General features: G+C 51.0%; 5 protein-coding genes and 1 non-coding gene across 6 annotated transcripts; 3 read left to right on the forward strand and 3 right to left on the reverse strand.

Moving 5' to 3' along the window:
* Positions 1 to 4,064: 4,064 nt before the first annotated feature.
* CTHT_0045800 (uncharacterized protein) lies at positions 4,065 to 5,143 on the forward strand (the record flags this gene model as incomplete). The annotated part of the gene is made up of 2 exons (XM_006694898.1): positions 4,065 to 4,677; positions 4,791 to 5,143. The coding sequence occupies 2 exons, from the start codon at positions 4,065 to 4,067 to the stop codon at positions 5,141 to 5,143; spliced, it is 966 nt and encodes a 321-aa protein (XP_006694961.1).
* A 559-nt stretch (positions 5,144 to 5,702) lies between these two features.
* CTHT_0045810 (uncharacterized protein) lies at positions 5,703 to 6,869 on the forward strand (the record flags this gene model as incomplete). The annotated part of the gene is made up of 4 exons (XM_006694899.1): positions 5,703 to 5,750; positions 5,817 to 6,031; positions 6,097 to 6,214; positions 6,288 to 6,869. 4 exons carry the CDS (start codon positions 5,703 to 5,705, stop codon positions 6,867 to 6,869), a joined length of 963 nt encoding a protein of 320 aa, XP_006694962.1.
* A 397-nt stretch (positions 6,870 to 7,266) lies between these two features.
* CTHT_0045820 lies at positions 7,267 to 7,346 on the reverse strand. Its single transcript is given in 2 exon segments — positions 7,267 to 7,303; positions 7,308 to 7,346. It is a non-coding gene; the product is annotated as a tRNA-Asp (tRNA).
* A 4,708-nt stretch (positions 7,347 to 12,054) lies between these two features.
* CTHT_0045830 (uncharacterized protein) lies at positions 12,055 to 12,576 on the forward strand (the record flags this gene model as incomplete). The annotated part of the gene is made up of 1 exon (XM_006694900.1): positions 12,055 to 12,576. One exon carries the CDS (start codon positions 12,055 to 12,057, stop codon positions 12,574 to 12,576), a length of 522 nt encoding a protein of 173 aa, XP_006694963.1.
* A 462-nt stretch (positions 12,577 to 13,038) lies between these two features.
* CTHT_0045840 (putative peroxisomal integral membrane protein) lies at positions 13,039 to 15,785 on the reverse strand (the record flags this gene model as incomplete). The annotated part of the gene is made up of 3 exons (XM_006694901.1): positions 13,039 to 13,710; positions 13,767 to 15,302; positions 15,774 to 15,785. The coding sequence occupies 3 exons, from the start codon at positions 15,783 to 15,785 to the stop codon at positions 13,039 to 13,041; spliced, it is 2,220 nt and encodes a 739-aa protein (XP_006694964.1).
* A 2,073-nt stretch (positions 15,786 to 17,858) lies between these two features.
* On the reverse strand, positions 17,859 to 21,200 carry CTHT_0045850 (uncharacterized protein; the record flags this gene model as incomplete). Its single annotated transcript, XM_006694902.1, has 4 exons — positions 17,859 to 19,267; positions 19,325 to 19,509; positions 19,576 to 20,759; positions 20,826 to 21,200. 4 exons carry the CDS (start codon positions 21,198 to 21,200, stop codon positions 17,859 to 17,861), a joined length of 3,153 nt encoding a protein of 1,050 aa, XP_006694965.1.
* Between the last annotated feature and the right edge of the window lie 1,095 nt (positions 21,201 to 22,295).

Here is a 22,295-nt window from a genome sequence, read left to right on the forward strand (position 1 = left end):
AAATCCACAAATAAGATTTTCTCTCAAAGGCTTGCATGTCCTAATGTCGGCAAGACTCGATTCTCTATTCCTTCTAAGGCACAATGTTGGCAGGGTTGTGATTTTTATGTGGGAGACAAATGAAGATTGGAAATGGCTGCCTGCATATCAACTATGACAGCTGTTAGGTCAAAATCCTGAAACGAAGCCCGTACACCTTCACCTTTTCCCCAGATACCTAGGATAGAATGGTCTTTCCACGAGCAAGCCAGTTACCTGTCCGCTACGGACGCGGCATTCGTGTTGTCGAACAATATCCGGGTGTGGGTATTTGGAAAGGATCTCCATGATACGAACCTCGTCTACGAATGCTTTTGGCATCAGGGATTTGTCATTCACATCCCTCGGGTCTTGGGCCAAAGCAGGACACTTGATGAAGACGGTAGACTGATCGAGGTCATTTTCCACATCGACTGTAAACTCGGGGTTTACTTTTGGGAACACTATGTCGTCTGGTATTTGTGCTAAGCCCCCTTGAAACTCGAAAGTGGTAACATCGTGCTTGCGAACTTTCTTGCAGCCTTACTGTAACAACTCTTAATCATCTAGATGAAGCCAACTCTTCAAAGAACGTTGTGTTCGCCATCTTCTTTCTCAGACAATTAAAAAATTTTATTTGCTACTTGATTTTTCATTTGTTCAATTTTTATTATTATAGATATCGGTGATATTATCAAGCTGTGAGATTTTGGAACAATTTCGATGACCACGCAGCAGGGAAAGCGGGTACAACTCAGAAGAGTGACTACTGTCAACACAGAATACTTGGCGAACGATGATAAGATTGAAGGTACTCGGTACTGCGCAATCGTGAGCTCTAAGTGCATGACAGCACCGTTTCTGCTCACAGGTGCAAAGTAGAGATGCTGTTGGAAAGAGCATAAACCTGGGTACCCAGTTGGGTGAAAATGGTAGTCGCGAAAGGCAAACATAGGAGGGTGTAACTTTCCAGTTGGTGCGGCAGAGGGAGATGCTGCTGTTTGCCCGGTACCCGACAAACCAGCCGTAATCGCCTGGGAGGTCACCAATCAGTCATGCTATAATCCAGGCTTTTGGTTCTCGCCTACTCAATTCGTGCATTTCTCCTGGCCATCTAACCACACCATATCGTCAGAGATGTAACTTATTTTCAACTCACAATCTCTCATAATCTGGGAAATTGATTGCTATTGGGGTTATTGGTCACCCTGGAAACGATTGCACCACATGGTCTTGGTACTCTTTTTGCCATTTCGTTTATTCCTGAGCTCATATTGCGTTAACTATCATATAAACTGGCGTTTAGCCCAGATATTCAACTCTTTTTGTACTATGGACTGGGTTTAGCAGGGCCTGGTCCCCAGTTGTTGACCCTGTTGACCTCACCGGTTCAATCAGCCACAGGATTGCAATACATCGGTTGCTCTGCCCAGGTCCAGTGCCCGACCCCCAACTACCCAGACCTCTGGACTTGGTTGCCTAGTAGAGACACAGCTGACGTGCCTGTGTTTCATGGGTCTGTTGGTTCTTTGCGCAAGAAGCTTTCTTATCAGAAAATTACTGTAACGTCATGATGATTACAAGTGTTTCTTTTACCCTGGTGCACCTGATTAAACATTGTCTTACGTTTTTTGAGTGGTTCAAATACAGACTCATTAATTAGGATATTGCTCGTCGGAAACTATCAGCTGAGGCATACAAGCTCAAGCTAATGACGCTCAAAGATCTTCTGTTCTACCAGCCATTGATGCAGATGAATTGCCAGACACATCACCTAAGTGGTAACTATACTGGCAGCACACAGAGTGAGAATGAGAGACCATTTTTAAATTTTACTAGTCTTCACTGTTTTGAAGTGCGAAATGTGAAAGAATGATCAACAAAACTGTCACTGTACCTTTTTCAACATGGTACATATTACTTCCTATCACTTCTTGTCATCCTAGTTCAAACCCGATGAAAATGAAGTGATATATAAAGTCTGGCAAAGGAAAGAATAGCTAAAACAAGTCTGATCCAGATAAAGGGCATCTTCCCATAATTGACTCGTTTATTTTTTCATCTCTTGACAGTTTGAATGTATCGGTCCTGTTGAACACTTTCTCATCACAGTCAGTTTTCCAGATAACGGCACTTACTGAGAACAGTGATTCTTCGTTTCCTGCAGTGCAGTGGCCCATTGAATGCCTATCACACTATCTATCTTCCTGGGACAGGTGTTTTCGTCCGGAGCAACGTTAGCAAGTTCCTCATCCCTGACGAGTTCCAAAGAGATATTTCCAAACCAACCAGATATCTCAGCAGAGCCGGCGGTCAGGCTTGATTGAGCTTGGCTGTCCTACATATTTCCAACCTATCGCACGCTCTTGGATGATAGAACCACACAAAATGTCGATATCATCAAAGACTTCCTCCACCAGATCTTTGTACAGTCAACATCGGTATTAGACAGGGACAATGCCATTGCCAGAGTGCCGAAGATCTTAGGAGTCATCATCACAAAATCATTGACCAGATTGACCTTCAACGGCCCCGCGCTCATGAGCTGTTACACCAACGAGACAACGCTTCGTTATGCTCCGATAGGAAACAAATGCTTCCAGGTGACATCAAGCACTCAAAAAAAGATTCCGAACAATCACAGCGAATTGACACCAATCTTATGCCTGACACACCTCTGAGACACATTTGTACAGCTGTTAGTGGTCCTCAAGCCAGGTCTGGCAGTTATCTCTCTTCTTCTTCTACCTTCTAGCACCTCTAGTTACTAGCGTCATACGCCGCTGCACATCGAAGATAGGCCGTCTCCCCAATGACTGCAAAACGCCGTGGCAAGACCCTGCCATCATCATTATCCTGGCCTGGAAGTCCAAGCTGAGTAGGGTACATATCATTCGAGGTCCTGGCAGCAGAAATGGGGGCATTGCCCAGTTGTCGGGAACTCTTGTGGGTATCAGACGCGATCCGGATAGAGGCGAGCTTGTGTTTGCTGCGGAAGATGGAGGGTAGATAGTGTTTGACGTGCTGACTTGGAGGGCTTTCAAGGTGTCTGAATAGGAGAACGACTCTGCTGCGGCTTATACGGAGGGTCTGATACTCGACGAGCTTTAGACATAGCGAGCTGCTCGACATTGTGTTGCAACATCTTGATGCCGCAGGTGGACAACCATATCGCGAGCGTGGGGCGGGCGTCGGTGCTATTGTGAAAGGCTGGAGTTGGAAGTCTTGGAGATAGGGCATCAAGGTCACCAGTATACACCATATAACGTGTTAATATACACCCTAGGTAGAGTTTTTTAAACTAAGGATATCAGCTTCTTGCAGCGTAGACTTTGCAAATCCATGGTTAAGTCGTTACGTATGACCACAGTCATCGAATGTCAGCGCCATTCAACAGGTGACCATTTGGTCGATCAACCTCACGAGCCTCAAAGCTAAGAGCAGCAAATCGTGGTCATGCTCTTCCTCACCCGGCCGGGCCGGCTAAGCTTTATTAGCCAGGGGCGGGCCGAACTCCAACCCCCAGTGACGCAGTGGGGATCAATGGCACTTCTCCCCTGGTCATTCACCCGGCTGCTACCCCAAAACGGTGGCGTATTCTCCGCACGAGCACTCTGGCACTCTGCGGAGATGGCCCACCGGGCCGGAACCGTGACTCCAAATTCCCCATCGGGCGTGCCATTGGCGAGCTTTCTCCAATCTGGAAGTTCGGAAGGGATCTCCGGAGGACAGCACAGCAACTTTTTGATGACCGGAGCTGAGGCAACCGTGGACTTGTGGGCACGGGTGCATGAAGTCGAATCTAAATAGCGGCCGTCGTCGCCATGCTCGCTGCCAATGGCTTTGATCTTTTGACTTGTCTGTCCCCCACTCCTTGTTCATGCTCTGTGTCGGCGCTGGTTGGCTTGCGGTGTCACCTGCGCCTTGACATAAGTAGTCGCGGTTGAAGATCTGGTGTCTTCAACCTCATTATCTCATCTCTCTTCTCTGGTTTCCACACTAATTTTCACTTTCCATAACAACCTACCTTTCTCTGTCCCTCCAAGATGAAGTTCACCCCCCTCTTGGCTGCGGCCCTCCTCACGGGCAGCACCACCGCCATCGGCCCTGCCACGCCCGACCAGCCGCCGCGTCTAAAGGGCAAGCCCGAGAAGATGTCCAACTGGAAGTGGCCAAACCCCTTCACCTCCTCAACCGTTACAAAGAAATATGACCCCGTATGCACGGTCGAGAGGATCATCGCCGCGCAAGAGTACCTGCTCGACGACCTCTCTCAGAACCCGCCCAAGGGCCTGCTCCCGTACCGCGACGCGCTCAAGTCCGTCTTCGGCACGCGCGACTACCCTGGCAGCTGGGACGGTATCGACCCGCACGGCTACGACCGGCACATCCTGTTCATGGACTACCATCTGATGCCGCTCAAGGTGCGCGAGTGGATCGAGGACCAGGAGCGGTCCGACGGTCCGGGGAAGGGCTTGTTCGCGGTTTATCCTCGGCCGTTGCCCGGCACTAGGGTGTTGCACACGGTCAAGGTGCCGCAGGAGAGCCCGGTGCCGAAGGAATGGCGGGAGAATGATGATCGGAGGGTCGCACTTTTTGCGCCTGGAGCTATTTACGAGACGCTGCCGTTGTGGGTGGCTGATGATAGTGATTGTGCTGGTGAGTTTACTTGCTTTTTTCCCCACGTTTTTCGGACTTAGAGATGCCCCTCTTTCTGAGGATCCTATTGACGCTAGACTGCTTTTGGGATGGTTTCTGACGTCGTGTCGCAGAGGCGCTCTCCGATCTGTCCAGGTACAGTGCCAAGCCCAAGAACGGCGGCGTCATTGCGTACCCTGTCAAACACACCTCGCCGAATCGTGGGGCAAACGAGCGTGACATGGAGATCACCATCAAAGCTCAGGTTCTGACTCTAAAGCCGGGTGAGACTGAGGAGGTTGAGCCAGAGGCTAAGAAGGAGGAGAAGATTGAGAAAAAGGAGGAGACGAAGGAAGAAAAGGTTGAGGAGAAGGAGGAGGATACCAAGACCGAGGAGAAGCCCACTGAGAAGACCGAAGAGAAGGCTGAGGAGAAGACCGAGGAGAAGAAGGAGGAGGCTAAGGTCGACGAGAAGGACGAGCTATGATTGAACAATGTCGCGAACACACGATATTGGCAGCAAGACGGGAATGGGAGGATCTCACTAAAAGTCCAACTCTAGCCATGGCTCCTGTACAATATTTCCTTTGTCAGAATTTCTCTTCGTGGTAAAATATTTGACATTAGCGTTTTTTGTGAACACGACATGCCCGAAAGAAGATTGAAGAGAGAAATAGTCTCCGAGTTGCGGAGCAAAATAGATTTGGCCGCTTCAGAACTCGATCGCCATCGATCCAGTCCATCGATGACGGGACCCTTCCGCGAATGAAAAGGTCTTTTCATCACTAGCGGCGTTTCGCTTATCCATTCGTGGCCTCGTAGGCCTTGGAAGAAGGTAAGCCCAGAAGAAGATATAATCAGAGAAAGGAGGCAACTTGTCTTATACCAGGAGCTTTGAACAGCATGTGATGCAAATGACGTCACTTCGGGCCAGCTCTCCTGGTGACCGAGTCAACACCGAGACTGTAGAACAAACTTCAGGCTCGAGATCTCTTCAGTCTTTTCAATTCTAAAATAAAGCGGATCAAATTGAATTGGAGCCCAATATGTCACTTCGAGGAATCGAGTCTTTGCTCTCAGGGCCATTCAGGGCTGTAAGGCCCGCATGCTTAACTGCAAGATGCCTTCCGTTTGCCAGAGCTCCTTATAATCAACGCCAGCTCTCTACTTCACCATACCCGCTTGCCAACGGCTCGGATAGCAAGCCAAAGTATGCCCAGCAGCAGTCACCAATTCTCCTTGATGATGAAAAGGGCTTCTCCTTTGTCCGTCACAACACCCGTCCGCCAAAGCCCCGGAAAGTTGGTGTCACAGAGATTCGGGGTTCTTACTATTCCGTCATGGGCAAAAGGTACCTCAAGGATGTCTTGGAGACGTGAGTTCTTTCAGATCCCTACTTGTAACCCCTTTCTTTTACTCTTCCTGGCTGACGGTCCTCAGAATGAGCTACAACATCGACGGCCTCAAGTTCGGCGGTGGTTCCTTCTCCCTCTATCCAGAGCCCCAGCTCCGCGAATTGATCGACCTCGCCCATGAGCACGGCGTCTACGTCTCAACTGTACCCCATAACTCCTCTTAAGTCTTCCCTGCATCCTATTTTTGTGGTACTAACTCCCTCACCTCAATATCAGGGTGGCTGGATCGAGCACCTGCTAACCCATCCCTCCCCCCACGACATCATAACCCGTTACCTGACCAAATGCCGCTCCCTCGGTTTCGACGTGATCGAAATCTCCTCCGGCTTCCTCTCCATTCCCGCAGATGACTGGCTCCGCCTCGTCGACCTCGTGCACTCCGAAGGCCTGATCGCCAAGCCCGAAATAGGCATCCAATTCGGTGCCGGTGGCGACACCGACGTTGCATCACTCGAATCGGTCGAAGGCGGGACTTCTGGCCCCGAAAAAGTCGTCGCCCTCGGGAAGAAGTTTATAGCGCAGTGTGGGGTGGAGAGGATCATGATCGAGTCAGAAGGGATCACGGAGAATGTGAGGAAGTGGAGGACGGATGTGGTGAGAGGGATTCTGGAGGGGCTGCCAAAGGAGAATGTCATGTTTGAGGCGGCTGAGCCAAAGGTGTTTAATTGGTATGTGAGAGAGTTTGGCGCAGACGTGAATTTGTTTGTGGATCATTCGCAGATTGTGCAATTGAGTGCTTTGAGGGAGGGCATATGGGGGATGGGAGATACTTGGGGGAGGGTTGTTTCTTTCCGGTAAGCAGGAAAAAGGAGCGGGACGACAAGTGGCTGGTAGGATTAAGAAATTGCATAGCCTGGATGAAAAAAAAAATGAAGAGTTAGATTTTGTTATTATGTCTCTAAGAATTGGCTTATACCGATTTACCTAGGAGCTATATCTCCTGTTGGAAAATGAAGCTTTGTCACATTACCAACATCCGTTTGAGCAAAGTCGGATAGCAGTTGCTGTTCAATGTTGTGACAATGTTGAAAGTGTCAGCTATTAGGGGGATTCCTTCCCTCATTAAGGTCTTGCCTCTTACGATCCCTTGGTAATAGAATTTTATTCATCCAATTTGCCATAACTGAGAGCAAAAAATCAAGAATTTGACTTTGAGGACAAAGCCAAGAAAAAATGCAAAAGTGAATAGAAAGTGCTTCCCGGCCGGGAATTGAACCCGGGTCTCAGGCGAGACAATTTGACAAGCCTGCATACTAACCACTATACTACCGAGAAGTAACTTGTTTATATCACCAGAAAGCTTGCTACATGTGGAGTTGCTGCAACCATCGGATCGCACTGGTCTGAAGCACAGGAGGTTTAGGCACACAAGAAACTTGGTATGTGTTCATAAGGGGGCAAGTCAGTTTTAGCTTGTAGCAGAAGATAGCTTGATTTTGACACAGACTTTTGCATGATCTGGAACTTCAAGGGAGTAAACAAGAGCCCAAATTGTCCTATCCATTCCAATTTTAGATTTTCACTGTCTCGTCCTTGATCAATATCCTCTTCCGCCAAATTTGTTATGCTGAAGCATCTTATTGTGACGGGAATTGTGAGAGAGTTGTACATATTCGCATCATCATGCTGAGCCACAAGCAGAGAAAGGGGAACTTCCAAGTTACTCTTCAGCGAACGTTATGTAGAGCAATCAGGGTAAAGTTTCAAACAGAGACCGAGATCATACGACGGAAAGTAAGAGCCATTCCAGTTGAACAAACTCGAACATTCATTCCCAGCCACTGGCACCGATCTTCCTGGTGGAATAAGTAAGTTAGCTCATTGGAATGTAGGGGTTAGGGGATATGGTCATCTAGCACGTTCTTGGACGTTATAATCACCATTATGAACACCTTCCCCTCATGTTCTCACCCGATTTATGTTTTCTGCAAAGGCTGTGTAACCGTCCTGGTACTCTACGTAGCCCTTATCTACTGAGGCTATTCAATACCAGTATATCCACATCGCTTACCTCTTGCACAAGTATGCCCCACCTTTTCCCAGTCCGAAGCCACTACCTTCAGTTCTTCTCGCCAACAACAAGCCCCAATACTGCAAACATGATGCTATCCATGTCCTGGTCAATCATGCCGTCTCCGCTCACATGCATACCACCCATCAACGATGGTGCAGATGAAACAACCTCACACTCTCAACAGACCATTCTTCGACTTCTACGCAATGGCATGATTTGGATACTTCTCATGACACCAAAATTGATTTGGGACTTGCTCATGGTCCATCGTTGTTGTAAGAGACATGCATCATGGGCCGATAAAGCCGCTATGGGTGTTGAGACTGTCTTGATTGTTCTCAAGCTGCGTACGATGAATATGGTTGTGCCATTGTGAGCAGTGCTTCTTGGTAGTGTGTTTAGTATGTGGGTTTGTGCTTGCGCCATAATGGTTCTGGCTCTGTGTTGGGTTTCAAACAGACGGGAGCAACTTGTTTGGTCCTCAGCTGAAGTTAGACATTGTCTCCACAATGATCTAAAGATGCTTACCTCTGTTTAACCAAGCGTGAAGGAGCCTCTGCACAGATACATAGCGCACTCGTAGACAATTCAATTAACTGCTGTGTTCTCCTTTGTCACGGCGACAGTTCCATCACAGTTTTACAATCAGTTTCGTAGTTCTGTTCTGACTTTGTCTGTGAGAGGCTTTCAAAGCTAGGGATCTGTACTTTTGGCTCAGCCGCTGCCGAGCTCACGGCTCCCCTGGGCCTTGTTAATCTCAGCTAAGACGCTTAACAGAACGCAATTTAACTCAATCATTGCTATGGGATCCACCTAAGCACTTCGCTCTCACATCAGGCTGCTTTGCCCAACTTAGTGTCCTCCACAGCATCCAACAAAACATGCAAACCCCCTACTGCGGCAACGTCTTCATCCTCCACTGTCCCTCCTGCCCTGCATGTTCTTCCTCTCCGCTGACTGGCAAGAGCTCACTCTTAACCTGCTGCTCCGGCCTGCTAATGGAAGACTACCTCTTCTCTTTCTGCCTATCCCACATCTCCTTAACCAGCCTGTACGCCCAAGCCCCCCAAATAAGTTCCGTTGACAGCATAGTGATCATCGATCCTGACAATACCGAAAAGCGCGAGAGAGCCGCCATTATTATTTACCACGCCATAGCACAAGCAATAAAGGAGGAACTGTGGAACCCGACACTGGAAAAACGGCTGAGCTGGACTGGTCTGACTGTTTTCATTGCCCAGGCACAAGGTGACAGCATGAATGGTACTGGAAACCAACAGAATGCCAGAAATGCGGAGATGATCGGGCTCAAGATGGCGAGGATAGCGTGTAAGAGTTGCGGGGGGTTGAGGGGAAGGGATGTGGATTGGTTAGCTAGGTATGTGGTGAGGATTGGGGATTCTCGGCTGGGGAGAAGGCAGGGGGGGGTTGATACTGAAGGATTATGAACACTTATTTTTCTATGCTTCGGGATGGTAGGGGAACTTACTGCAACTTGCTAGGAAAGGCATTGTGGACTTTGTTCTCTGAAGTCACTATAAACCATCATCCTGGCTGCACAAACGCTACTGATTGTGCAAGGCAATTTAACACTTGAAGTTTTCGGAAAACTTTCTAAACTAAATAACATATACAAGTGATGTTACGGAAGGCTATGTCTTCTCCGAGCCCCCAAACACCAGAATAAAAACCGACCTCCAACTCAGAGCAGATTGTACAACGTCCCACTCCCATAACTCTTGCCCCCAAAAAAACTAAAATTCTGCGAACGTGATCACCAGAGAAGCCAGAATCCGCCTTTCGACTGGGATTTATTTATTTTATTATTTATTCCATTTTCAACCGGGTTCACCCCCGGGGGTGCTGGGTCGTGCCCACGACTCCGGCGGGCAAAAGCTACCTGAGTTGGACTAAATACAGGTAACGCCGGGAAAAGTCGCATAGGGTAAAGCCGGCGTAGGTTAGAGGGAGTGCAGTGTGCTATGTACAGGGAAAGGTTCTTGAAACCGGCCAGCCCCAGGTATGTACCTCGTTAGGACCTACTCCGGGTCGTTAGGCTCGAAGTCTAGATGATCAACACATTGGGCTTGGGGCGGGCTTGCGAGGGGGGAGCGAGGGAGGCGTGGTAACGGGATAGGGTGCCCTGCGGAAGTGTCCCAGGCTTGCCCCCTGAGTTGATCTGGGAGGCCCTGGACTTTAACAGCTGGAAGGAAGACCAAAAAGCCCTTGGGTCTAGCCTGTTGGCAAGTGGGTTGTTGAAAGAGGTGAGAGGGAAGGGGGGGAAAAGTGGCCTCTGAACACCACAGCGCTGCAGGGGCACTCTTTGATAGCCTCTGGGGAGTGGTTGAACCGCGTGTGGTACTCCAGGAAGTCGCCGTGACCGAGGCCTCTGCCAGCCACCGGGCGAGGCACTTTGACTGGGAGATATAGTAGAAAAGATGACAACAACAACCAACTGTAGCTGGCAGTGGCAATAAAGAGGCCCAAACAATTTGATTGTAAGGCCAGATAAGAAGACGAAACCGGAAAGCCTAACGGAAGAAAAAGGGGAGCTAATACCACCAACAACCACCATAAAACCACTTTGTGTATTTATATAGTTAGATCCAGCGCGGTTCATGTCCCTCCGACTAATCACAACCAACGAACAGCCTATCGGTCTTTTAGTTGCTGAGGAACTGAGGATTGCTACATGGTGGACTGTATCTGCCACAATGGTTCATGTTTCTTGTATAAACTGGAGAGACCGCCGCTTATGCTGTGATTAATTGGCTGTAGATGCTTGGCCGGATGATGGCACCAAAGTTTCATAGCCTTAAGTGCCGAAGAATAGACACAGTGGCTTCACTTGTCGATATGCCTCTGCCATCTGAAAGGGGCAGTGTGGGTGTCTCTGCGGACATGCTCATTAACGATATGAGGACAAGGAGTAATATTCCAAAGAGCAAAATCGGCAGTGTGTTGTGTTCAGCGTAATTGAAATGTAATGACTAGTGCTTGCTGAGTTGTGTCAGAAAATTCAATATGTAATGCAGTTAAGAAGGAAGGGTCTTGTGCCTGAATTGAGCTCCTGATTGATGGACCTTTAAACCAGATCACACTTTACAGGAAAACAAGAAAACAACATTTCTGGTCAAGCTGAAGCTGCTGCTTTATCCATTCGACGCAAGTTTCGATTGATCTCTTGATAGAGGCAGAAGTGTTGATCTCAGTGGTCCGCGGAGATCGGAACAGGTTCTCTAAAGGTTATCCGATATGCTCCTCACCCCCAGAGATCCAGAAAGCAGACTGTGTATCGACAACTTAACGTTGAATGTAAACTTGTGGTTGATCGGTATGTTTTAATACCAACCTTACCAGCCTGCGGGAGGTGATGTAACCCCTGCTACCCAGGTCAGTGGCACCAGTTGAGCGATAGCATAGCCCTGATGAATAGCTTCCAAAATTGGTCGGAGAGTAGTGGCTCCTCGTCACAGCACTCATCATTCTTCAGGATGGAAATGTTGTAGATACCTTTTTCAAAAGTTAAACATAGGCCATGGTCGGAAAATGACTGGATACAGGTAGGCAAAACCAGTTCATGCCATTATCGTTGCTCACACAAAAATGTACGATATACGTCCCAACATCACAAACAATCGGATCTTACATCGATAAGGTCAAGTGTTGTTGGCCTAAAAGCAGTCCGAAAAGTAGCCCAGTGCATCTGTAACACCTAGGTAACACTTTGGCAGAGTCATACAAAGAATGCTTACCTTTTAACAGCTTTGACCAGTTCACCATACTCACTAAATGAGCTATCTATGTCCACTCACTGTCCAAGTATAAAACATTCCTTTCCCTTCACGACCCAAATCGATAATTTACTAACTCCTCACTCCCACACAATCCTAATATGATAGTTGCTCCTCTCATCATACACATCTAGCTATACAATTAAACCCCTCATTTAATCGTAACAAGCTAACAATGCTCCAACGGCGCCACGGCTCCCACTCACGCAAGTGTGGTAGGTGGCTGTGTCACGATGACCCCTCCTCCGATTACTACTCCGATTATGCCAACCGCTCCGGTTCCAGGTCTCGTTCACGGTCCCAACATCGCCATCACCACAAGTATCATCACTTCCATCGGCCCGCCAGCCCCTCCTCCTTCCGCGACATTATTGGCCTTTACACCGGCCTAGGCTCCGGCCCAAGCCCCTACAGCTCCTTGAGTTTGCCCTATAACGGCTACATCACCTTCGGACTCGGTCTTGGTTCTACCAGTTTTCCCGCAAGCTATACTAGCTCCTCAACGATCCTCTCCTCCATCCCTCCCATACACCCAATCGAAGAGGAGCACTCCCGCCAATGGAACGAGAATTTCTCACGGCTTCGGGCCAGGAACGAGGAGCGCGGACGGTGTAAAGAGGTGATAAGGATTATGGACAGCTTGGCGAGGGATATGATTCATCTTGGGATTCATTTGGAGGGGGTGCATCGTAAGTAAGAGTGCTATAAATTTCCATTCAGGGAGAGAAGGGGGTAGCAAGGGATGTGGATAGGAATATGGGGGAAGTCAGCAAATGGGGTGGGGAATAAAGGAGGATTCACGCGACTATCACGTGACTGATACAAGAAAGACAAAGCGAGAATGTTGAGTTACGCAAATCAGGGGAGCAGACGGGTGAATGAGCGATGCTAAAGCAGCACAAATGGATGAAGTCTGTGCATAAGCAGCACGAAAAACACATCATATAGTGAAGAGAAAACCACAGTGTGTCATTAACCAACCCTAGCATCCTTAGCCATCATGCAACCAAATCCCCTGAACGAACCACAGCTTGCGCCGACCAAGTCTCGTATCATCATGCCAACCCATCCCGAGTGTCATTAAACAACCTATCATGAATATTCCCACCGAGAAAGAACCAAAACTCGTATCATATGTACCCAGCCCTCTTTTCGAGGCTTACTCTAACCCCATCCTAACATCGTCCCCTATCCCCCAACTACTCGCACTTGCCCCCTCACCAGCCTCTTGGACCGCGATCCTGGCCCGAGTCCCTAGAATAGCAGCATCATCCTCCGCAGCAGCACTACTCGTCCGCCTGCTCCTTGCACTCGCCCCACTGATGCTGCCAACACTACTACTGCTACTGAAGACCCGGCGATGAGGAATCTGCTGCGGTCGCGTGCCGGTCATTGACCCCGACGACGTCGATGCTGTGTCCCCGGCGGGCATGGGGCCCATGCCACTGACGCGCCGGCGGAAGGCTAAGGATGGGAAAGGAAATAAGGAGCGGCTGGAGGTTGAAAAGACGGAGTCTGTCTCGATCGGGTCATCATCTGGTTCACGGTTTGGCTGGTTTGGAGGGGTCGGCGGGGTGTTGGCGTCGGAGGAGGATGGGTCAGGGGTGTTGCGACCAACGGTGGGCACTGAAGACGACGATGCGGTGGGCGTGTGTAGCGGGCGCGGGGTGTTGGCCTGGTCGGACGACGTGCTTGCGTCGGCGTCGGTGGAAGGGTTGGGTGTGGCATTGTTATCCACGTCGGTGTGGTCGATCTCGACAAGCTCCGCATCGCGGTACCACTTGCGCCTGCGTGTGAAGCGATTCCATCCGTCGAGGCCTCGGCGACCATTCTGCCACTGTAGCTTTGTCAGCAGATGCTCTCCAGACGCGACGTATCTCTGCTCACCATGTTATCATAAAATACCCAACCCATTATGGCCTCGGGCTTATCATAGTCCCAATCGCCCTTCCCATCCTCGGGCATAGCGATCTCATCGGGGACCCCCTCGACTCGCCAGCGTGAGCCCTCAACCCACTGCCAGCGGACGTTGCCACCGTCTTCTACTTCCGGGAGTTCGAACTGGTCAATCGACGGCACCGGATTATTGTGCTCATCGGTCCAAACATCCCGCTCGGTGGGCAACATCTTGTTGGTCCACCCGAGGCCAAACCAACGACGCTGGTTCTCGTATACCACGAATGTGAACCTTACGCCGGTACTTTTCTCTCGTCTATGTGTGCGGCGAATCGCTTTAGTTAGCTCAGATTCCTGTGAGAGATGGTTGCGAAGACCGGTCGTCTGGCCGTCAGCCGGGGCCTTCCCAGCGGTTGAGTTGGCGGTAGATGCGGTAGCCGTGGCCTTCCCAGCCGGCGGATGTTGACTCATACCAACACCGGGAATGTCGAGTGGTAGCCCGGTAACCAATGCGACAAGACGCCTGACTGCGACGCTCCGCCAGAGGACCGTACGGGTGACTCGCATGGGGCGGGAGTGCCACGATAACAGGACTGTCCCGCACACCAGGACCACGCGGTGGGTGGTGATCAAGCCGACACGCTCCGATGCCAACACCAACCAAACCGGCAACCACCAAAAGACCCGGACCAGGAGGGCGATGAGCGCCGGACGAGTAGTAGCCGACGTTGGCGTCCGCTGTGTGCTGAGGAACTCAGTCAGCTCCATCAGCGGCTCAAGGAGAATCTCACACCGCGTGGAGAACTGCTTGAGCACCTCCACCATTTCGTCCAGCGTTTTTTGGTGCCGGGCCGTGGCACCATCAGCAACGCTGGCGTTGCGAACATGGCCGTTGGGGGTCCCCGTCTTGCCGCCGACAGCCCCTCCTTTCTTGTCCGGTACGCTGTTAACAGATAAATTTTTTGCCCGTCGGGCAGCTGCCGCACCACTGTCGCCCCCCGCCCCCGGACCGGGCTCTCCCCAACTGCTGCTGCTCAGCGGGCTGAAGCGGCGCCCCCACATGCCTGCGATCAAGCAGAAGACCAGGAGCAGTGGTGTCAGCCACTGGACGATCTTGTCGCCAAGGATCATGACGATCCAAAAGCCGCAAAGCATAAGGAAGGACTGCCACGGATCCCCTGAGCTCCATGTAATCAGTCCCAAGACACGATTCAGCACCAATATGAAGGGATGGCTATATGCCAGGGCCCTGGTGACTTGGGGCGGCGTCGCAAGAAGCAGGGGGGACTTCTGGTGCACCAGGATCGTGCTCCTGCGCTTCGCGGCAGCGGCGAAGTTGGCCGAGCCCCCAGGCATCGGCGTCGGCGAAAAGGCCGCATAGGTCGGCGTCGGGGCGCCCATGAACGTTGTCGGGCCAGCATCGTTCTGTGCGCGAGTTGTCTCTGACGAAGAACGGAGCGACGAGGCGTCCATCGGCTCGCCGCGCTGGTTGCGTGCTGTGGCCATGTGTTTTAAAAAGGGCGGATCCTGTGATGCGCAAAGCTATGGTTAGCGCGGCGCAAAATTATGATAGCTCGATCATTTGTAGAAATTGTATTGTTGTCGGCTGAACTGCTTCAAAGACGAAGTCAAAAACGCAAGCGCAAGCAAGGTGCGTGATGATGCGCCGCGATGGAGCTGGCGCTGGCGCCTTACTGCTGCACTGCGACCTGGCGGGACAAGCTGGCAGGACGAGCCTAAACCTGCAGGCACACAGTAAGGCCAGGCACCCGAGCCGGTGGATATTCTTCCCTGGGCTGACCTTTGGTGCCGCTGGAGGGAGACCCACTTTTTTTAAAACTCGAAGAACTCTAGAAAAGCCGTCCTGCAGGGATCCATGATCGTCGATTCACCCGCAGATATCCCCAGCGAGCTTGTGGTGAAAACCTCGAATTGCTGATGTCGAGGCTTGAAAGCTGAAAATTATAGAATTTGAGAAAAGAAGAAAGAGCAACTCACAAATGCAGCCATTGATCTTTTTATGCTGTTAAGATTTTCTCAGAATGTTCAAACATTTGGTTGCAGGTTTGTGTTGCGCTTTGCTTCGCTGTCACTGATTCGCCTCCACGTCATCAGCTGCACGAAAACCCAAGCCGTTGTTGCGCAGAGTGCACGGTTCACTGGAGGAAAATGTCCGACGGAAGGACTCGAGGATCACCCAAGATAAAGAGGTGCGATGAACGCGTAAATGAGGAAATTTTCTAGTGTCTTTTCCTAGAAAGGGAAAGGCAAAAAAAAAGGAAATCTCGAAGAAAGGAGAAAGGAGTGAAGACAGAAGGAAGGATAGCGAAATGAAAGGCAGCAGCCCGCCAGTGTCCCTCGGTCAGTCAAGCATCACCTCCAACGAGGTAGGCCACTCAAGCCAGGCCAAGCTTCTGGGTGAGGTCGTACAGGAGGCACAGACTCGGCGGGACGCTTAAAAAAACACTGAACCGTTGGGAATCACAGTGTAGATGGAATGCTTGTTACTTGGAAGGTCCGGGGTTGCGCTGCGGCATGACGAACCGCCCCCCCACATTTAAGGTTTTGAATCACCTCCATGTGCCCGCGTGCCGAACCGATCACATGCAAAAAAGTGCCCAAGCTGCTTGGATCAGACACGACACAGCGCGCAATGAAAACTGCAGGTCAGTATGCACTCTAGCCAAAACCTAAGCCCAAATCCATCAGCCCGAGCATGCCATCATGTTTATGGTCTTTGCTTCTCTGCGCGCCATCATGAAGTTGCCTCATGTTTGGTGCACTCGGTGTTTGGGGCTTGTATAGCCATCACGGAAGGGACAAACTATCAGAAAGGCTATATCCTTTACCTACAGTGGTAAGCAGCTACTCATACTACAATGTCCAAGAAGAAGACATGAAATGCCTCACAGACATAGTATTTTTTTTTGGACTAACCTCAAACTCTGTTACCGTCCATCTTCAGACCCTGAAGGTTGGGCTCTCCCGCATCGCATCTCCAGACTCCACAATCCAAGACATCCGCAGGACAACATCTGCCACCTACTTGATCAGGGAAAAAGATGGCAACAGGGACTGACGATTTGACAGCTGTCTTGGCCAATGCGGGGCAACACCCATGCCCACCGTCGGGGGGTGTCGCAGACTGCGATGTGAGTGGGAGAGGACAACGGAGATATACCACAGTACTTCACAAGCCCGCTGATGAGAAGATAAAAGTGCTTCAGTGGCTTTATTTTCGTGATAAACAGTGCTACAGAATAGTCCCTCTCCGGATTCTCGGTCAAAATATCGCTAGAGCCTACTGCTGGCCATAATACTATCGTGGAATTGGGCCCTCGATGGCCTGAGCACAGGCCAACAAATTTGGGAACAGTACCCAACACCATGACATCACCACTGCATGCAGAACTTCTAAGAAGTCCAACTCCTAAACGAAATGTTCCCAAACTGTCTTTATTTCGTCTACCTTATTCCGATTGCTCAAAAATAAGGCAATTCACCAGCCAAAAAAGATCACCCACTATGCTGGCGTATTGTTTATCTCTAATGCAGTATGTATTCCCATTCAGTAAATAAATAATGACCAGGCAAGAACTCAACGCAGAACGATGACAAAACCACCAATCCGCCCATGACAACGCCGCCAACCATGAAGTCCAATCAATGACCAGTCCATGAGAAAGACAACGTAGTGTGTCAAACAAGAACATACTCCTCGGGCAAACGCATCGCCAGCCAGGCCAGCAAAAATCACTCGGATTAAAACCTAACCCTGATCTCTCCGCACAGTGTCAGAGGAATATGCCCGGTAGCGGTGGTCGATGAACGAGGAATATAAGGGCATTAAACGTCGTAGTAAGAAAAGATGGCTGAAAGAACAATAATAAATCCGCCCAATCACATATCGACATGCTGATGATGATATTATTCCGTTTCCTGAATGCAACCCATGCTGAAAAAGAGAACGCCGCCATCCAGTGAAAAGATAGTATCGTAGGAAAAAAAAAAAAAAGAAGAGATCGCGCCAAGCAAAACCTGCAAAGACATGGAAACGTAACTAAGACTTCCCTTCAGGAAGCTTCAAGCGTCAGAAACAGCAGCAACTTGCTGAGCCGCCTCATCTTTCTTCTCCTTCAGCTCGGTCTTGCCCCCATTCCTAGGCCTCCAAACAAGCTCCTGGCCCTCGCTCAAAGTCTTCGGAGGAGGCAACTCCACCATATCGTTCCACTCATACACGCGCCGGCAAAACCGTCTGGCATGTACCGCACCGTTGGTGACTGTGCCGCCATAACCGCCCTCCTGTCTAACCTTCTCAAACACCAATGTGTGCGTCTTCAATTTGCCACTCTCCTGAGTCGAATGGTACGTCACGTTGACCATGCACGTCGCGCCATCGCGGCTCTGTGTCCTTTCTACAAGCTTGATGCTCCTCGGGTCGATAATCACCTGCACCGGGGCGTCGGGCACGGAGGAGATCACGCCCGAGGTGTTATCCGTGACGAGACGGACGAACGGAGTCGAGGTAATATCGGCGGGGAAGAGCTCGACATTGTTTTCAACAAGCCCAAAGACGTCGAAGACATCGCTGCTAATAGTCGGAGTGGCGATATCGCTCTGCACTATGACCGTGCTGAGAACAGACGTCGGGGTTTCGCCAGGGGACAGGGACGAGTTGTTTGTAGTGAGCGGCTCGAGATGGTACTTAGCAAGGCTCGTGCTGATAGGAGTGAGCGGCTTGAGGTAACCAAGAGTAGGGGAATTAGCACGAGTGGGCTGCGGCGTGGGCTGGGATTGGGGAACTGGCATCTGCGGCATGGTCGTCGAAGGGGGCGGCGAAGGCATCGGGGACCGTTGCAACGACTGCTCCGGAATATGCACGCTGACCGACGTCAGCGCAGGAGATTGCGGCGCCGAATGCCGCATCGGCTCAGAAGCAACATTCGGGAGACGGCGATTCTCCGCAAGGGGCACCGAGCCGGCTCGGGCCTCGCGCAATGGCTGTGCTGCATGGTTAATAGCCACAAACGACGCCCTAGGCGGCGAACCCGGATTCGGTCTTGTTGAAGGCAACGGCTTGCGAGTTGCCTTCGGCGCATCTTGGCGAGGGAACTCTTGGAGGATGTTCTCAATGCTAGCTGGGCTAGGTTTCCGCACGGGAGCCGATGCCTGCGTAGGAAGTGCTCCTGACAAAGCTTCCGGGTTGGGCGACACATTCCTTGATCCAACATCTTGGGGAGAGGGGGCGTTAATCGGGGTAAAGGCCCGAACAGGAGGAGTCGGCGCTTGTAATTCGAGCGCCTGAGCTGCAATTACTCGAGCCGCGGCAACGGGGGACAAAGGAGCCGATGCGACGCCAGATGGGTGTTTAGACAGAATGCTGCCGTGGTTTGAGAACCGGTCAGCGTCATCCGGTGCGTCAACATCTCGCATCTCGATATCGCTCTCAGCAAACGATTGATGATGCGATTGGCCATTCTGATGTGGTGTCGCTGTACGACATCACGTTAGCAAGGACTGCGTCCACGCTGCGCTAGCTAAGCACTTACGCGACCCATAGTGCTCGGTGTAAAACGATGGAGGTACGAGGTTTTGATTCCGACGATGTGGCAGAATGCGATTGAAATAATAGTCCCTGGCCTCTTTGAAGAAAGGAAGATACCGCGAATTCTCATCGTTAAAATCGAGCTCTGCCAGGCTTGACGCCTCAATGAAGCCGATATTCCACAAGTTACTTGAAACAGTTAGCACAACCGAATAAGTAAATATACGTGCAGGCAATTTCTCGGATGTAACGTACGGATCGGGGTTGTTAACCACCAAGACGGGGAATTCGCGCTTCTTCACGAGGGGCCCACCATCCTCGTAACCAGGGGCCCAACCAGCGATGCCCAACACTCTGTTATTACCGTCCTTCTCGTAGGTGTAACACTTGGGCAGCTTGAACATGTCCGAGTCACTGAAAATGCCCGTCGAGGCCAGCGTGCCCTGCAGCCCGACAGGAGCCAGGTCGTTCTTGGGCAAAATCAAGACGGGGCACTTCGTCTCGGTACGCGCGACGTAGAACCTCCCAACCTCAGGATGCGTGACGCTGCCTTGCTTCTTGGCGTTGGCAGAGCGATCCTTTGCAGCTCGCTGACTAGCAGCTTTCTGCCAGTTGGGAGTCTCCAGAGGCGGGAAGCCGAGCTCTGCACGCTTCGCCTGACTGAGATGGTTTGCATTGAATGGCTTGTAATTCTCGCGGAAGGCCTGCATCACCTCGGCATTATTCTTCTCCATCAACTCTGAAGTGCAATCGACGACCTCGAATCCAAGCGTCTCGATTGCCGTAGTGTGAGCCTTGGACATGTTGCCGTGCTGAGCGCTGGCCAGATGCTTGGCCGCGCCGCGCAATGGGTTCTCGCCAAAATGCACGCCATGCTCATCGCACTTGAGAATGTAAAACCTGTTGGAGCGAGGAGGAAACTCGACAATAATATGCTTGTACTTGGGTTTCTCGCCGCCAGGCTCGCCGTACACTTCGGCAAAGGTGATGGTCCTGTGTGCCTTCGGAGCCCGCAGAGCTGTGGGCGATGGAGGTTCTGAGGCACTGCTCTCGATCTTGGACTGCACAAGTTTAGTACGTTTCACACACTCCGGGGAGCTTTCAGTCGAGTCGTTGGGGGATTTCCTCTTTTGCGACTCTCCTCCATTCTTTGCGCTAGGAATTGGCGATACTGGCGGAGCTAAAGAGGCCCGGGAACTAACAGGTGCTGACTGCTGCACAAGGTCCGGCACAAGGGCATGGCTGCCATTCGTGTAAGTCTGAAGAGATGTTGACCTCGAGCTTTTTGAGGGCGTCTCTGTTTGCTCACGTCTCATAGAAGAAACTCTCGGAGGACTGGGTGTTCCAGGACGAGAAGCAGTGTTCGCGAAACCTTCAGAAAGTCCTGGCCCCGGCTTCAGGGACGGTGGCATCGGCAGATCCTCGAGCATGGGACCAGACTAGGTAAGGGCACAGTCAGCAACCTGCATATGCTCGATTGGAGATGAAACCCGAGCCAAACTTACCCCTGCGCTCATCAAGGCATTCATGGCCATGAAGGCCTCGTCCCTGTAGCGTCTCCGTTCCTCATCGTAAATCCTGTAACGCGTCTCTTTTCCCTCCTTAAAAAGGCGTTGTAACTCAGAAATCTCAAGATTCCGCTTCTCCTTCAGTATCTTCTCAAAGGTCGCCCGCATCGGAGAGTTGAGCTGCGTGAGCGCATCTCGCTGTTTCTCATACTCGGACTCGATTTCTTTCACGCGCGACTCATACTCCGCGAGTGCCTTCAACTCCTGGGCCTCATACCGGCTCTGCAGCTTGTCGAGTTTTTTCTTCACCACCGCGTAAGTCTCCTCGGTCTTGGCTGTTTCGGGCAGCAGGCCGCTGGGTAGCGCTGTCATGTTGATGGGATGAAGCTGCAGCCCCGAGAACTGCACCGCCTGCGGTGAGCCCGGGTGTTTATTTCCTGATGGAGAATCTGAGCGGGTCGATCTTAGCGATGATCCGTCACGACGGGACCCGGGACCCGAAATCAGGTGGTGTGGGACGGATGGAGCCTTTGTGGATCAGGAATGTGCGCTGGGGTGGGTTAGAAGTTAGAAATGAAAACCTGAGTCAAGGCGTGACAAGGTCACAAGAAAAAAGGGTGGCGGAATGGGAAAGCGTAAGGGAAAGATCTGATAAAAACGTCAGGAAAGAAATCGGCGGTAATCAAGCATTAAGGATAAGTGTAGCGACTGTGGGAAAGGAGAAAGAAGGGCAGAGAAGCAGGGAAGGTGCCATCCACGTATGGATTGATGGATCATATGGAGCAGGTAAGGCAGGCAGGCAGATAGATCGGGTCTTGAGGTCCATCGGTATGGAGATGAAATGCCGAAATGATCAAATCGCTGGATAGTGCCATGGCGGGTGATGTGGTGTGCCAGTGGTGCCGCGGCAAGCGGTACTGTATGGACTGCTGTGGCTGCCAACAATGCCCAAGTGGAAACACTCGCTGGGACTACCGATATCTGGTAGGTAGTTGGTTATCGTTGACAGCACAGAAAATTTCCAGACAAAAGAGCCCCCATCCGGATTCAAACCATTGACCACGCTTCCCACAACCGCCAGCACACCGCCACAGATCCAACCGTTGAACTTTGAGCCGTTGCAGTGCTGACAGAAATGCCACCGCCACTGCCCGTGCAAATGCGACAATCCATCGATCTATGTCAAAAAAGCCTGCGCCCTGAGAAAAGAATGATGAAGCAATCCGCACCCGTCTCAGGAACTACCTGCGGCTCATGTTTACTTGCGGCGGTGCGCCAACATGTTGGTTTTTGCCCATATCGTGCCGCCCTAATACCGCTGTCTTTCTCGCATCTTTGCCCTGCTGAAACACGCACAACATCTGTAGGATGAAGAAACGCAGGAAGAACGTCCCAGAGAAGCCTGCTGACCTGTCTTGGCTATCTGAGATATTGTTGCAGCCGGCAGTCACGGAACCAGGGCCTGCA

Source organism: Thermochaetoides thermophila (assembly GCF_000221225.1).
Source record: "Thermochaetoides thermophila DSM 1495 unplaced genomic scaffold scf7180000011818, whole genome shotgun sequence".
Lineage (NCBI taxonomy): Eukaryota > Fungi > Ascomycota > Sordariomycetes > Sordariales > Chaetomiaceae > Thermochaetoides > Thermochaetoides thermophila.